This window comes from Podarcis cretensis, assembly GCF_951804945.1.
Source record: "Podarcis cretensis genome assembly, chromosome: 16".
Classification (NCBI taxonomy): Eukaryota; Metazoa; Chordata; class Lepidosauria; order Squamata; family Lacertidae; genus Podarcis; species Podarcis cretensis.
The window spans coordinates 40,802,527-40,816,027 of record NC_137186.1 but is presented as its reverse complement, the minus strand read 5'-3'; the positions used below and the strand labels follow the sequence as shown (position 1 = coordinate 40,816,027).

Genomic DNA, 13,501 nt, shown 5'->3' with positions numbered 1-13,501 from the left:
AAAATAAGAATGCCCACACAATGAAAATCAGCAGCTTGTCTAGCAAATAATTGTGTGCCTGATTTTACTGGTGGTGGGTGATTACAAGAGCTGGAGTGGCATCACAAACATGAAATGCCCCAATTCAAATCTCATCTTAGCCACAAACTGATTTTGACAAGCCATTGTTCCCTTTCATTTATCTACTGGGCCTGGAATCATGAACCAACTGTGTGAACCAAAGGGTGATTTTAGACATTCCCCTCCAATTTCCAAAACGGTTTGTGGAAAGGGGGGAAGAGTGGTGCTTCTTCTGTTTAAAGAGAAAGCAATACATTTCCATTGTACCAGCACTATTCCCTTATCTTAACTAAAGTATCTCTTTGTATCAACGTGCATCTGGCATCCTGTGTTCAAGAATGTTTCTGTACAGGTAATGTTGTATCTCTATTCACAAGAACCTTATAACAGTATAAACAACCACTAATTCATTACCTTCATGTTTCCTTGAAGGCAACTTACTTTTCCATCCTGAACTTTGGTAGTATTAGTAGAGTTTTCAGCAGATGATCAAGACACGTTGGGTCTTTTAAATTCTTCTGTGATTCAAAAGAGGAGGGTGGGGAGCCATGGCTGTCCAGATGTTGCAACTTCCATCTGCTTCAAGCTGATGGAGTCAATTACGGATAATAGGAGTTGAGAGTGCAACATCTGGAGGGCTGCAGACTAGCCACCCTTGTGAAAGGGAAGGTCACATCATTAAAAAAAATAATTACTTAACAGAGAACACAGCACTGTGGTCTTGTGCAGATGGGGCACCCAACAGAAGCTGCTGCTGGACTGTGCTTTGAGGAAGTTATTGAATGCAGCCAAATCAAAGCCAGAAGCACAGTATGTTGGCAAGGCTGCTTTTAATAGTCATGTATGCAGGAAAGGATTATGTGGTTTAGATATTGTTAATTGGTATTACCCAGTGAGAAGTAACCTTAAGAACCTTTCACTGGCTGTAATTTCCTCAACGCTGCTCCATTTCACTTTCTCTAATATCCTTACAGAGGCTTAAAAGGAGTGGCACTTGTTAGCACAGAATGTGAAAATAACCAACTATTTCACAGGCCACAATTTCTTGTGTTCATCAGCTATAGAATTGCTCATCAGTTAGGAGCCTGAAGCAGCATGCTTCTATTTTAGAGTGTGCATGTAAATATCCTGCACAAAAAACACTGGGCAGGCCAGGAAAAGGCTGGAAAGAAATTTACTGCCCCTGTGTGAGATTCCAGCAGCTTTCTGGAGGAGTTTGTGTATCTAAAGACACCGTACAGGCTTTGCGAATAAAGCCTCTTTTATAAAAGGATATAAAAGCAGCCTACATTTTTGCACCACTGGGGATCAAGCATAATTAGTTTACAACATGATTCTGACATCGTTTTAGTCATTAACAAATGTTTGAGAAATGCTTTATATCATTTGAAAGCTTCTAATTTTAGAAATAAGAACTCAAAATTGCTGCTTGGCACGAATGCCTCCCCAGCACTTAAGTTGCTCAGGCTTCACCATGAAATAAGGAGCACCGAGAGCATAACACAGAAACAAAAAAGGGACAGAAGGGGCTGCTTGGATCTTGCCTCAGTTCAGTTCTTGCAGCAGCACACAATGTCCCCTTGGCATTCTTCATTCCAGGGAGAAGAATGTCTTATTGGGCATCACTCATCAAGGGCTATGGTCCCAGGTTAGTTCAGGAAGGCAATTTCACTGCATGCCAAACCACTGTTCCTGATCCGCCCACTGGGCTGCCTCACTGTCACTGCCTTCCAGGTCCCCTTCCTCTCCACTCCCTTCCATGTCATCCACATCTTCCTCCTGGGTGGCATCCGTTGGACTTTCCTCTTTTTCCATTTTCTGCATCCCCTCCAGTGACTTTTGATCATTGGGATCCAAACTGGGGGAACAGAAAGTAAGAGAAAGACATCCTGGAGTCAGGGAGCAGTAGCAAGAACAGGACAGGCTGGCTCATGCACAGCTCCATTTCAGCTCAGTCACAGATAAAGCTCCTACAACTCATGGCCATCACAACAGGATTTTCCATAAACTTACCTAAGAGCAATACTGTACTGGTCCATGGCTTCCTGATACTCATTAACAGCCACAAGGAAGTCCCCTAACATTCGATGGAGAATGCAATCACTCTGGTTGGCAAGGGCATTCCTCAGCAAAGCTATTCCATCTTCATATTTCTGTTCTCGGCCTGTCAATAAGAAGGGTTATTTCAAGCTATTTATGTTGAGGCTATCACCCGAAAAAGAAATCATAACTGATTAACTGTATGAGGCTTTTCTATTTTAATTTGCAGAAGTATAGATTGCCTCACAGCCAAAAGCTGATCTTGCTTTTTTATCTTGCACAACAAGATAAAAATAAGAAAAAACACAGAAGTCTATGCACCCAGCAAACTAAAACCATTTCTGCAATTATGCATTCAGATACACATTTTTTGCAGTTAGGTTTTCAGAGGAGGAAACAATTTGTTTCAGAGGATGCCGAGATTGTGTCTTCCTGTGACATATACAAGAAGTTGCCATCGTCATCACCCTTCTCCTGTGACAGAGAAGGAAGAATGCCTATTCTAAACCACCTAATCACCTATGGATTTGCAAACACTTTGAATTTTAAAGAGACACGTTAAAAAATATCAATTTAAAGAAAATGACAAAACCCTGCATCTCCAGTTCACATGACTTCTTGCCAAAATGGAAAGCTCGAAATGTAATGAGTAATTCAAGATGGGCATTTTCAGCTGGTTGTTCACAACAGGAGTGAGAGGGTGCTGTAAGTCTGATTATGGCTATAGTATGGAGAGACATGGGTGAAAATTGCTGCCTTCCACAATCTTCAAGACTTGGTGGGGGTTGCATCTGCATACATCTGTATTCATGCTGAATAAGACTAGCACACAAGAAAAGAGGAGGGGGAAAGACTTACTGAGAAGTTCTGCCTTCTTTACCACTGCTTTGATGTAATCAGGGCGCTGTGTCAGTGCTTTGTCCAGCAATGTCTTTGCTTTCTCCTGTGCAACAGGATCTTCCAGACAAACAGTTGCCAGGAGGGTAAGTGTCTGTGCGTTGGCTCCCAGGGTTTTGTAGACATTGTTAGCCATGACCGTGGCTTCACGAAGACCATTGGATGCTAAGTAGCATTCAATGAGGCCTGAGGGTCAGAGACAAAAGTCATATTTGAGAGAATATTTGCTTTTTTTCAAAACCAGCGCTCATCTAAACAATGGTCACCGAATTTAGCACAGTAGGCTGACAGTTCACGACTTTAAGGTGGGGTCTTGGCATGTCAGAAAGACATCTTAGTGGTGACAGTCATATGTGGGCCTATAGAAACTTTCATTTCACTACCAGGTTTAACAACAACTGTTTGGAGAAGTCCATCCTTTTTACTTGCCTTCATAGCAGTCCAGCCTGCAAGGGGCAAGCCGTATCGCTTCACGGAAGTGGATGATTGCCTCTTGCACTCTCCCCATGTTCCGAAGAGCAGCGCCTTTCAGCAGCAAAGCCTGCACACTATTGCTGTTCAGCTGAATAGCTTTGGCTCCTAAATATAGGGCACGGGAATAACGCTTGCTGTAGAAGCTATGACACCTGCAGAAAGAAGGGGGAATTGTGGTTAACATGCTCAATCTGTTCCACCTCAAGAGGACAAGCAGAGAGTTTTTCAGCCATGGCAACATTGTCATTGTATTATTAAAGGGTGTGGGCAGAACATATTGCCAAAGTAGGATGGGCTATTCTGTTATAGACCCACAGCACCCCCAACTCCTACAACCTTCCATTTCAATTACTTTTGATGATGGGGTCTGGAATATACTCTTTCTCTCTCTCTCTCTCTCTCTCTCTCTCTCTCTCTCTCTCTCACACACACACACACACACACACACAGAGGAATAATGTGTTCTATCTAATGAAAGCGGAAATGCCTATTGCTATCAGGAAATGTAATTTTAGCTTCAGCATTCTGAAATGTGACCTACTTTTTAGTGATGCCTCCAAAGTAATGAAACACATTAATAATTTTCTACTGTAGACAACCAGCTTTTAGACACCACAACGAAGTGTTTTTTAAGGGAAGATTTTAAGTACGTTTTGTAATTTTTGTAATCTGCCTTGAGCAGTGTTGCTGAGAAGGCAGTGTTACAAAATATATTAAAGGCTATTTAGCTCCCTGCAGAATTTTATTTCAGACAGTGGCTTTGGATATTTTTGGATCCAACACCTCTTTGAATTTCAAGAATAGCAAGATGTGCTTTGAAAGTGGCATTTCAATAGTATGCCAGTTAGGGAGACTCCAGGACATCTTACACAAAGCTTTGGTCAAACTCCCACAGACTTCAGTGAATTCACCAATTCCATGTCAGTCAAGATTTTGCTGCCCGACACTAAGCCATTAGCAATAAACCCAAGATCATCTGACTCTCCTCATTAATAGGGTAGATTCTGCCTTCAGAAAGTTCAACGTAAAATCCAAACAGGAGCAAGAAGCAGCCCATTACCCTGATACCACCCAGGGCTCAGCATGCTGGTCAGAAATATTGAAGAGCCGGCAGCCGAGATTCTCCACATCCTCCAGGCGACCCTCGCGGGCTAACAAGTAGCCATATACATCCATCCCTAAAGACAAAGCAGGAAGGAGTTGGACACACACACACAAAAGCTACAAAGGAAAAAAGATCAAGGAAAACTAGAGGACAGGACTGTTCACATCTTTCACCTAAAAGGCAGGAACAGTGCTTAGATCCAAATGTTTTCTCAACTTCTATATTCTATACAGGTATTCAAAATGAAGATTCAAAAATATTTTCCATAAAACTGGTTGCTCCAGTTCTAATCAGTTGTCATGTATTTTCCACATTATTTGGAGCTCCACAGTGATTCAAATGTGCAATTTGTGGGTGAAACAAACAGCAGACCTGCCATTCAAAGGAATCCCATTGTATTTCATTGACGTAATGCAGTTGTTGCATCAGCTGTTTACAATATAAATGTGTCTTCAACCAATTACAAGTGTTTTTGAGGTTTAACCATTTCTGATTTTAGTTAAGTGTAAGGACAGAAGGAAAAAATCCCTCTCTTTGCCTCATTTGTACTAGTTTTTTTTTCAATCTTACCAACAAAAAATAAACTAGTGAGAATTTTTTGCTCTGTTAAAAATATAGTTAAGGTTGCAGTACTACAAATACCTACATGGGAATTCAGTAGGATGTTTTTTCTGAATAAACATGCATAGGGTTGAACTATAAAAGTTGAATACAGAATACAAATTATTCTAACAAGCTCTCCATATTTTCTAGAGACTTACCTTTTATCAAATAAGGATCCAACATTTGCGCCTGTTCAAATTTTAGAATTGCGTTCTTATTGTCACCTGCTCTAAAATAAAGATCAGCTAAGCTTCCTAGTATATCCACATTGTCCCTCAGCAGTGACTTTTTCTCCAGCGAGCTTTTGTGGGAAGAACAAATTGAAAGAGAAGATCAATATATTGGAACCTCTTGGAGCATTTTTATTCTATTTTATGGGAAAAGGTACATTTCCTTAAGGCAAACATATCTACATGTCACAATCTATCTTTCTCTACTACAGCACATCTAGAATCAGAGCATCTTCCACCCAAAGAGGATTAAAAGGAAGGGCATGAGACAAATCAAGTCAGTAAGAGAAAGGTGTACGCTTTGCTTTCTTTCACAGTGGAACATCTCCAAATAATACTTGGACTGCACACACTCCTCTAACAACATTAAGATGCAACCACAATCAACTTGTTTCTAGGTCAGCTTGGTGCCCATGGGGTATAGACTTCTTTGCCCATGGTAGGAGGGGAGGGGGCCCCCGCTGCTGCAGCTGTGCAACCTGGTAAGCCATGCAACTCTGGCTTTGGGGGGGCAGCGGCTGTGGCACCTTCAACAGCATGACTAATAGTTGACCACAGGTTCCCCATCCCTGTTTTAAAAGACACATGTATGTGGGATTTAAATTCCATGAGCATTCAAACACTTAGCATTGTAACTGTCTAGCTGCAAAGGGGAAATAGCCTTCAATACCCAAGTAGTAAATCTTACAAGATACCAAGCTAGAGGTTCTTTGAGAAAGCTCATTTGCATTTGCTCTAGATTCTTACCAGATGGTGTTGATTGCTCTGGTATTATCACCTGTGTGCACAAATGCGTATGCCTTGATCCAGACTGAAAGCCAGTCCAAGTTTGGGACACTCTGGATTACATTCATTGTCATGGAAGCGACTTCTGCACCTTTCACTGAGAGCGACAGCAAGCCTAAATGAGAAGCAACAGCTGTTGTGACCACCATTTTGACAAAATGTTCTTGGTAGTCCCAAGGAAATTAAGTGCTCAGGCACCAACAGCAGATAATTGACTGGAGAACCTGTGATCCTCCAAATGTTGCTGGATCAGTGTTAGAAACTGAGATATGAAAGCTAGGAGCTAAATGGCACCTTAAACCCAGGCTATGGGTGCAACAACGGAATGTCTAGGCAAGCTTTTTTAATAACAAGAATAGAAAGCTAAAAATGAATGAACTGTAACTAAAATATTTTGTTCATTTTTCACATGATCTAGTCCTTCCCCTGCCCACCTCCCTAATAGTCTTAAGATGGTCTCTTCTCCAGTCTTCAGAGAGTAGCTGGAAATGGGGAAGCAGAAAAAGGCCTTCCTTTCCTTCCACTCTCCAGTTTTAATCTGAAATCTTAGGTGCAGTACTGCGCCCAGAGCTCAGAAACTGCTCGGGCTAATGAAATTCCATGTGGCAAAAAGCACCTAGAACAATGGAAGTTTTGAGCAGTGCTGGACTACAACTCCTATAAGTCCCAGCCAACATGGCTATTGGTAAGCGATGAGAACTGAACACCAACAACATCTGAAGAGTCACACGTTCCCTACTGCTGGACTACAGTGATCAAGCCCTGCAGACAGGTGCATTTTGTAAAACTTATCCACACCAATTGTCTTGCCATCTCTAGCACCACACTCTTCCCTCAGATCAGAAAGAGCATTGCAATGCTATTGTTACTGCCTCTCCCAGCCCTTATGTCTTCTAAGACACAATACATGAAGTCATAACAAGCACCCCTTTAATGTCGTAAGTCATGAGGAGGCCAATGGCGAACTGCACCAATTCATATTTTGTTCACCTGCCCATGCTAAGACTGTTCAGATAGGCCAACGTCTCAATCACAATTTCAACAATAATCATTGATGGGAAGAAAAGTGGCTACCTAGGATGGCATCAAGGGCTAGTGGGCACTGCCTCAGCACTTCTTTGTAACTCGTCACAGAAGAGCGTTCCTGACCTGCCTTCTTGTACAAATTGGCCAGCATCATGTTAATCTGCAACCCACAGAAATCCAATGATGAGAACAATCATGTTTTAATGTTGACATAAAGACATAACATTTTGCACCACTATGGATTTGTTAATTCCACCTGCTGATGCACAACTCTCTGGGCTTGCAGCTATTAATGGCAAGTTTTTACCTTTATTCAAAAAACCTGGGATTTGTGTCAGCCAAAGGGTGTTCAAAGAATGGGTTGTATTCCGTACTAGTTTTCCTGAGGGTAGATCCACTGAGGCACATGGCTGTCTTAGGTCCATTGATGTCAATGGATTTATTGAGTAGGAACAGCACTGGTTACAACCCTATAAATTGTATCCATATCTCAGCCAAAGGCTCCCAAGCAGCATAACTTAGCTAGGAAAGTACTACCTTTGGGGTTCTCTGTCTTGAAGGGATTCCATCAAGTATAGCAATAGCATCTTTGTCTTGCTTCAGCATTGTATAGCACTCCGCCATTTTGTACTTCACTTCAATTTCAGAAGGCAGGCACTAAAAAGACAACATACAAAATACAACAGTGGTCCAATAACATCTGGAGGGCCACAAGTTCCCCACCCCGATATATGGAGAGGATAGTCAAGATCTAGGAAATACCAACTTGTGTGTTGTAAGGTGCTTGGGGTTGTCAGAGGCAATCTTTACTTTTCAGGAGTTTACTCCAAGGCTGGGACACTTTCCACATACGTTATGAAGGAAAACTACAAGACCATAACATCTTTCTTAGGCTGCCAAGTCTCTGCCACCCCATTCTGTCTATTCAAGGTGAGTGTTAAACCACATTCAATTATATATTTAATTTCTCCCAGAACTCACATAAGGAGGAAAAAACTTTTCAGATATCTTTTGCCATGTATAATAAACAGTGAATGCAAGACTCTTGCACTGAGGCACCAAGCTATAATCAGAATTTAAGCTATAAACACCTGGCTCTGAGGAGCAGATGCAGCATTCCCAGTTGAGGGTCTCACTTTTGAAGTTTTACTCAATGCTTTCTTCTGCTGCAAAGCCATTGTATACTTGCTGACAGCATTTCTATATTCCTTGTCATGGAAGAGAGAATCTGCGTGATATACGAGAAGCTGATACTTCTGCGATGGAGAAAATAACTCACTGTAAGAAACACAAGGCAAACCAGTGTTAGCTGACCACATGAGAAAATCCTGGAGCAAACATCCCTGAACTAGTGAAAGGTGAAAACAATAAACAGAAACATGTCTGTATTCAGAAACCACCTGTCCATTCCATTTTCTATCCATGCAATGCTATCCTACAATGACAGCATTAAGCATCCCCAAAATCTATAAAGTTGCTAAACTTTATCTGTCATCCAGGAAACTATGAACTTATCAAGTGGCCTTAAGCAAACTATTTTTTCAAGATACCTCTTCCAACTATTATTATTTATTAAATTTCTATACCACCCTTCATCTGAAGGTAACAGGGCAGTTTATTAGTAGTACTAATAGGGAGTATTACAAATAGGGAGGGACCTACAGTGGTACCTTGGTTTACGAACTTAATCCGTTCCAGAGTCCCATCCTTAAACCAAAGCGTTCTTAAACCAAGGCATGCTTTCCTATAGCAGTGGGGGACTCAATTTACAAATGGAACACACTCAACAGGAAGCGAAACATGTTCTGCTTCCAAGGCAAAGTTCACAAACCAAAACACCTACTTCTGGGGTTGCAGCATTCTTAATCCAAGTTGTTCATAAACTAAGCTGTTCTTAAACCAAAGTACCACTGTACTTTACTGTACAGTAAAGCTTTTGTAAGATTTACTGAGATAACAACTATAAAGAGCTTTGATAAAGCATCACATAAATGCTATCATGCTTGGTTGGCATCCATCTGTCTCGGGAGACAATGGAGGATTGAGCCTTTGGGGGTGAGGTCAAGCTGCTGGAAGGTTGCAGTGCCCGCTGTGGCTGTAGAGATAGATGTTTTGTTGCAGTTGGGGCAGATGAAGGCGTTCAGTTGTGATGCTGCAAATGCACCATGGCGTTTCTTGTCTTTGCACTCCCCCGAGTGGTCATTTCTCTTCTGGTCACTGCTATGGATACACAACTTGACTGCCTGTCTACTGTGAAGTTCACTGGATGACCATGGGTAAGCCAGCCACTCGCTCTCTGCTCTCTGAGCCTAACCTACTCTACAGAATTCTTGTGAAGATAAATGGAAAGGTGTGTGTCCCTGAGCCAACTGTCCCTGTTGGTGCCTTTTGCACTGATGCTGAAGATGCCTTTTTTAAATATACTAGTTTTCTCATTTCCAAGGTCTCTTGCACTTAAACCCGTGAGAGGAGAGAAGGGTGAAGCACATGTACATTGAGATACCATGCAGTGCACAGCTTCCCATTTCACACACACCACAGGCCTTCAAATGTATTGGAACTACCAATAACCCATGGTAGGGAAATTATGTTTTTGATGGTCTAATTCTTAACCCAAAGTACCAGCGCCCTCTAGGCTTTTAAATCAGTATGGGTAGGTGTAGCAAGCATGTCAGTTATTTCAACAAAAATCAAAAAGTCTTGTAGCACCTTAAATTCTAAACAAATTGATTAAATGAGCTTAATCTTTTGAGAATACATTCACTTGTGCTTAGTTAATATAAAGATGCCCAAAAACTGTTTAAATACATGCAGCACAGGCCTATGGATGCTTACTGGGATTTACTACTGTGTTTGGGAAGTGTGCAACAAACTGCAGCCTGAACAGATTTAATGTAGTCCTCTTAATTAGCTGTGTGAAGTATTATCAGCAGTCATTAGGTACCAGAATTGGCACTACTGCAGGTGCCACATAATACCTGTTCTTCTAACTCTGGTCATTTAGTGTGGCAGCACCAGCATTTTGGATCTCCCTGCCTATTAAAGTCAAGAAGGCGCCATCACTGTTCGCTTTGCGGCACCTGCTAACAACATTCCTGTTTAGACAAGCCTACCCAGATGCTTAGAAAGTTGCGGCAATTTTAATCTGCTTTAGTATTTTAACCTTTGTATGTTTTAAAGTCTGGTTGTGAATTTTTCTTGATTTTACTGTTTTTTCTTCCGTAAACCACTCTGAGTTTGTTTTTTACAATGACGTAATGTATAATTTTTATGAAATAGATAAACACTATAAAGAAAGATGGAAGAGGGAAAATGGGGTCAAACAACTGAAAAAATGAAAAAGCTACCATCCATGAAGATTCTATGGAGTTCTTTTAATAGTGCGATCCTAAATGTGTCTACCTAGAAGTAAACCCTGTGGAATTCAATAGGGCTTACTCCCAAGTAAACAGGGTTAGCAGGATGGAGCTTAACTCTCCTCTGTGTCTGCAGGCAGGTCGTATTTCCTGCAAAAAATGTGGCACTGATTGCATTCATTACAGACTCCAGGGCTAGGGAGACCTGGGTTCAAATCCCCACTTGGCATCCTGCTCACTGGGTGACCTCAGGCCAGGGCCAGAGAGCCTATGGCCCTCCAGACATTGCAATTTAATTTCTGATGTGCTTTTTTGCTGTTACTGATGTGTGTGTGTGTGCATCTTTATCATTAAAGACCTCATTGTGACTTATGTGGGGGCTGCTTAAATTTTGCTGCATACTTACCAAGATGGTTTTAATTTACTGCTCATGCCTACTTTCTGTTATATTTTTGCAGTTACATAAATCTTCAGCGTGGTTTTAACTATGGGAAGGGCAGCATGCAAATAGAACGGTGATGAAGATGCTGCAAGGCTCCCTCCTCTCTTTTTCTTCACTTCATTAAGTCAAAATGGTGGGAGTTGGGGGCCCAGTCGACATTTGGGGAGCCACAGGTTCCCCACCTCACACTCTCAGCACAGCCCCAGCCTACGTCACTTGGCTGCATTATTATTATTATTATTATTATTATTGCTTGACTTCACTCCCAAAGGCAAACTCTTCCATTGTCTCACAGGCAGATGGATGCCATTGCCAACCATCTATTGTTAACAATTATAACAAAAGAAAGGGGGAAAGCGAAACTAGAAGGCGGGGGCACAGAATGGGTGCAACTGCAAATGGGTTGAAACAACGTGGTTGTCTTTTTGTTCTTCTTGTCATGTATTTTGTGTTTTTATTTTGCCTCGTATTTTTATGTGGCGAACTGCCCTGAGATCTACAGATGAAGGGCGGTTTACAAAAGAAAGCCGAGTCCCGGGCTTGTGACGAGGCTTGCCTTGAATGTCACATTTAAAAAGGGGACGGGAGGCCCCGGCGCTTCCCGGTCGAAGCCTCAGGTCAGGCGCGCTTTCGCCCAACCTGGCAGGGGGGTCGTGATGGCGGGGGGGAGCGAGGGAGCAGAGGCGGAGAGGGATGGCGCCGCTCGGCCGGGGGGGGGGGAGTTCGAGGACGGGGAAGCGCGAGGGAAACGAGCCCTTTGTGGGGCTGCCGCCGCCGCCGCCGCCGCCTCCCTCCTCGGGCCGCCCACCAACTCACGGGTTGTTGCCGCTCATGGTGAGCAGAAGCCCACTGAGGAGCCGCACGTTGGAGTGGAGCCCGGCGGCCGCCATCTCCCGCACATGGTCTACCACGCTCATCGCCGCGGGCGAGCCGAGAGAAGAGCGAAGGAGGAGGAGGAGGAGGAGGCGGCGGCTGCGACGAACTCGGCGGCAGGGAGAGCTCCGGGTCGCCTCAGGAACTCTAAAATGGCGCCTCTCCGAGGGGTCCTCGCGGAGAAGGCAGCCATGACACCCGCGCAGAAAACGTCATTGCACGAAGCGCCAGCCCGACCGCGGGGGGGGAGGGGCTGCCTGCGACCTTCGCCTGCGTAGGCTATGACCCAGTTATTCACCGCGGGAGCCGCAACTCTAACTCTGGTCTCGCTATGCGCTTAAAAAAAAATGCTGTATATTCTTGTTCACCAGAAAAGCGCGATAAGAAATATAAAGAAAGGAGGCATTAGTGTAGACACCCTCCGCTAGCTAAGACCATTAGACTAGAGAGGGGGCGGCGAAAGAAAGGCCTGAGCATGCGCGTTAGGCGCCACTGCTGTACGTCCAGAACCACAGGCAGCCCAGGCAGAGGGCGAGCGAGAAAATATCTGAGCATGCGCGTTAGGTACTCCAGTTATGCCTCGGCTTGGTACAAAGCCTTTTGGCGGATTTTACCCACATTTCAATAAAAAAGGCACGCCGTTGGTGGAGGTCAAACACTGCTCGTCTTTAATTTGACACAACAATAGGACTTTCTCCTTAGATTTCACTGTTAAAACACAACTGTAGAACATGAATAAGTAAAGGGGAGATGTTAATACAAAACAAGGAACGGGAAGGTAAAAATCAGCTACTAAAAAGCTGCACAAATTTAAAGGTGTTGAAAAGATAAAAATTGCCTCAGACAAAGCCTCTTGTGAGGTGGGTCAGAGTCCTGCTGGGTCCCATCTAGTCTAGCATCATTTAAATATATTTGGTTATGGAGGCACATTTCTGCGGTAGAAATGTGTTCTGCATTGCTTAGCTTTATAAATATAAATATAACCTCGGAGGGATGGTCAGGACAGGGAGAAAGATAATAATAACCAGATGCAGATAAATTAACAATCTCAGAACTTAAAACTTGGCAGAGGTAATAAAATAATAATAATAAAATGTAAAGATAATAATAATAAGATCCTAGGCAAGGAATCCGGGTGATGACACTGTTACCGGAAAAATCCGAGGGCTCCCTTGGACAAAAAGTAAAGACACCAACCAGAGTAAATTGGAGCAAATCAGCAGCCTGTAGGCTTGGCCTTTATTGACTGTTGCAACAGGGTGCTCCCCTCACTTGCAGGTGAGAGAAAAGACACAGAAAAATGGTGTGCAAGACCTTATAAAAACTTTTGAAATTCCCCTCCTCTAGGTCAAGCCCGTCCCCAGAAACATCATGCATACATTACAGAAAGGAGGGGTTGAGGGAGGAGTTGCGGTGGTAACCTGAGTGTCCTGTCACCTGGCTGGTTCCCTTCTCTCCCCCTCCCCATGAGTCACTTCCAGGTGACAGAGGGGAGTTTGCAGTTTCCTGCCCCCTGAGGGAAGATCTGATCAGTGTCCTTTGTTTCAGTTCATGCTCAATCCACTCCCATATGCAAGTTCTTTGTGATCTTGATTGTCTTCTGTCTAGG

The 13,501-nt window shown here is 43.2% G+C and overlaps 1 protein-coding gene across 3 annotated transcripts; it reads right to left on the bottom strand.

Annotated features, from left to right (window-relative positions):
* Positions 1-873: 873 nt before the first annotated feature.
* Positions 874-12,079, bottom strand: ANAPC7 (anaphase promoting complex subunit 7). Of its 3 annotated transcripts, none has more exons than XM_079957862.1 (11): positions 11,836-12,079; positions 8,358-8,499; positions 7,759-7,878; positions 7,270-7,381; positions 6,157-6,310; positions 5,338-5,480; positions 4,532-4,649; positions 3,427-3,623; positions 2,959-3,183; positions 2,074-2,224; positions 874-1,918 (listed from the first exon to the last, which is right to left on the bottom strand). In XM_079957862.1, the coding sequence occupies exons 1-11, from the start codon at positions 11,934-11,936 to the stop codon at positions 1,729-1,731; spliced, it is 1,653 nt and encodes a 550-aa protein (XP_079813988.1). In that variant the 5' UTR covers positions 11,937-12,079; the 3' UTR covers positions 874-1,728. The 3 variants fall into 3 exon arrangements, with proteins under 3 accessions (XP_079813988.1, XP_079813987.1, XP_079813989.1); XM_079957861.1 differs by having other exon boundaries at positions 8,313-8,499; positions 11,836-12,077; XM_079957863.1 differs by lacking the exons at positions 7,270-7,381; positions 8,358-8,499; positions 11,836-12,079.
* Between the last annotated feature and the right edge of the window lie 1,422 nt (positions 12,080-13,501).

Excerpts from the sequence above, each read along its gene's own strand:
- ANAPC7 (XM_079957861.1), bottom strand. The coding sequence starts at position 11,936 with ATGAGCGTGGTAGACCATGTGCGGGAGATGGCGGCCGCCGGGCTCCAC. Across the intron at positions 7,382-7,758 it reads CAAGACAGAGAACCCCAAAG|ATTAACATGATGCTGGCCAA; the intron begins GTAGTACTTTCC and ends TGTGGGTTGCAG. Across the intron at positions 6,311-7,269 it reads AGCCCTTGATGCCATCCTAG|GCTTGCTGTCGCTCTCAGTG; the intron begins GTAGCCACTTTT and ends CTTCTCATTTAG.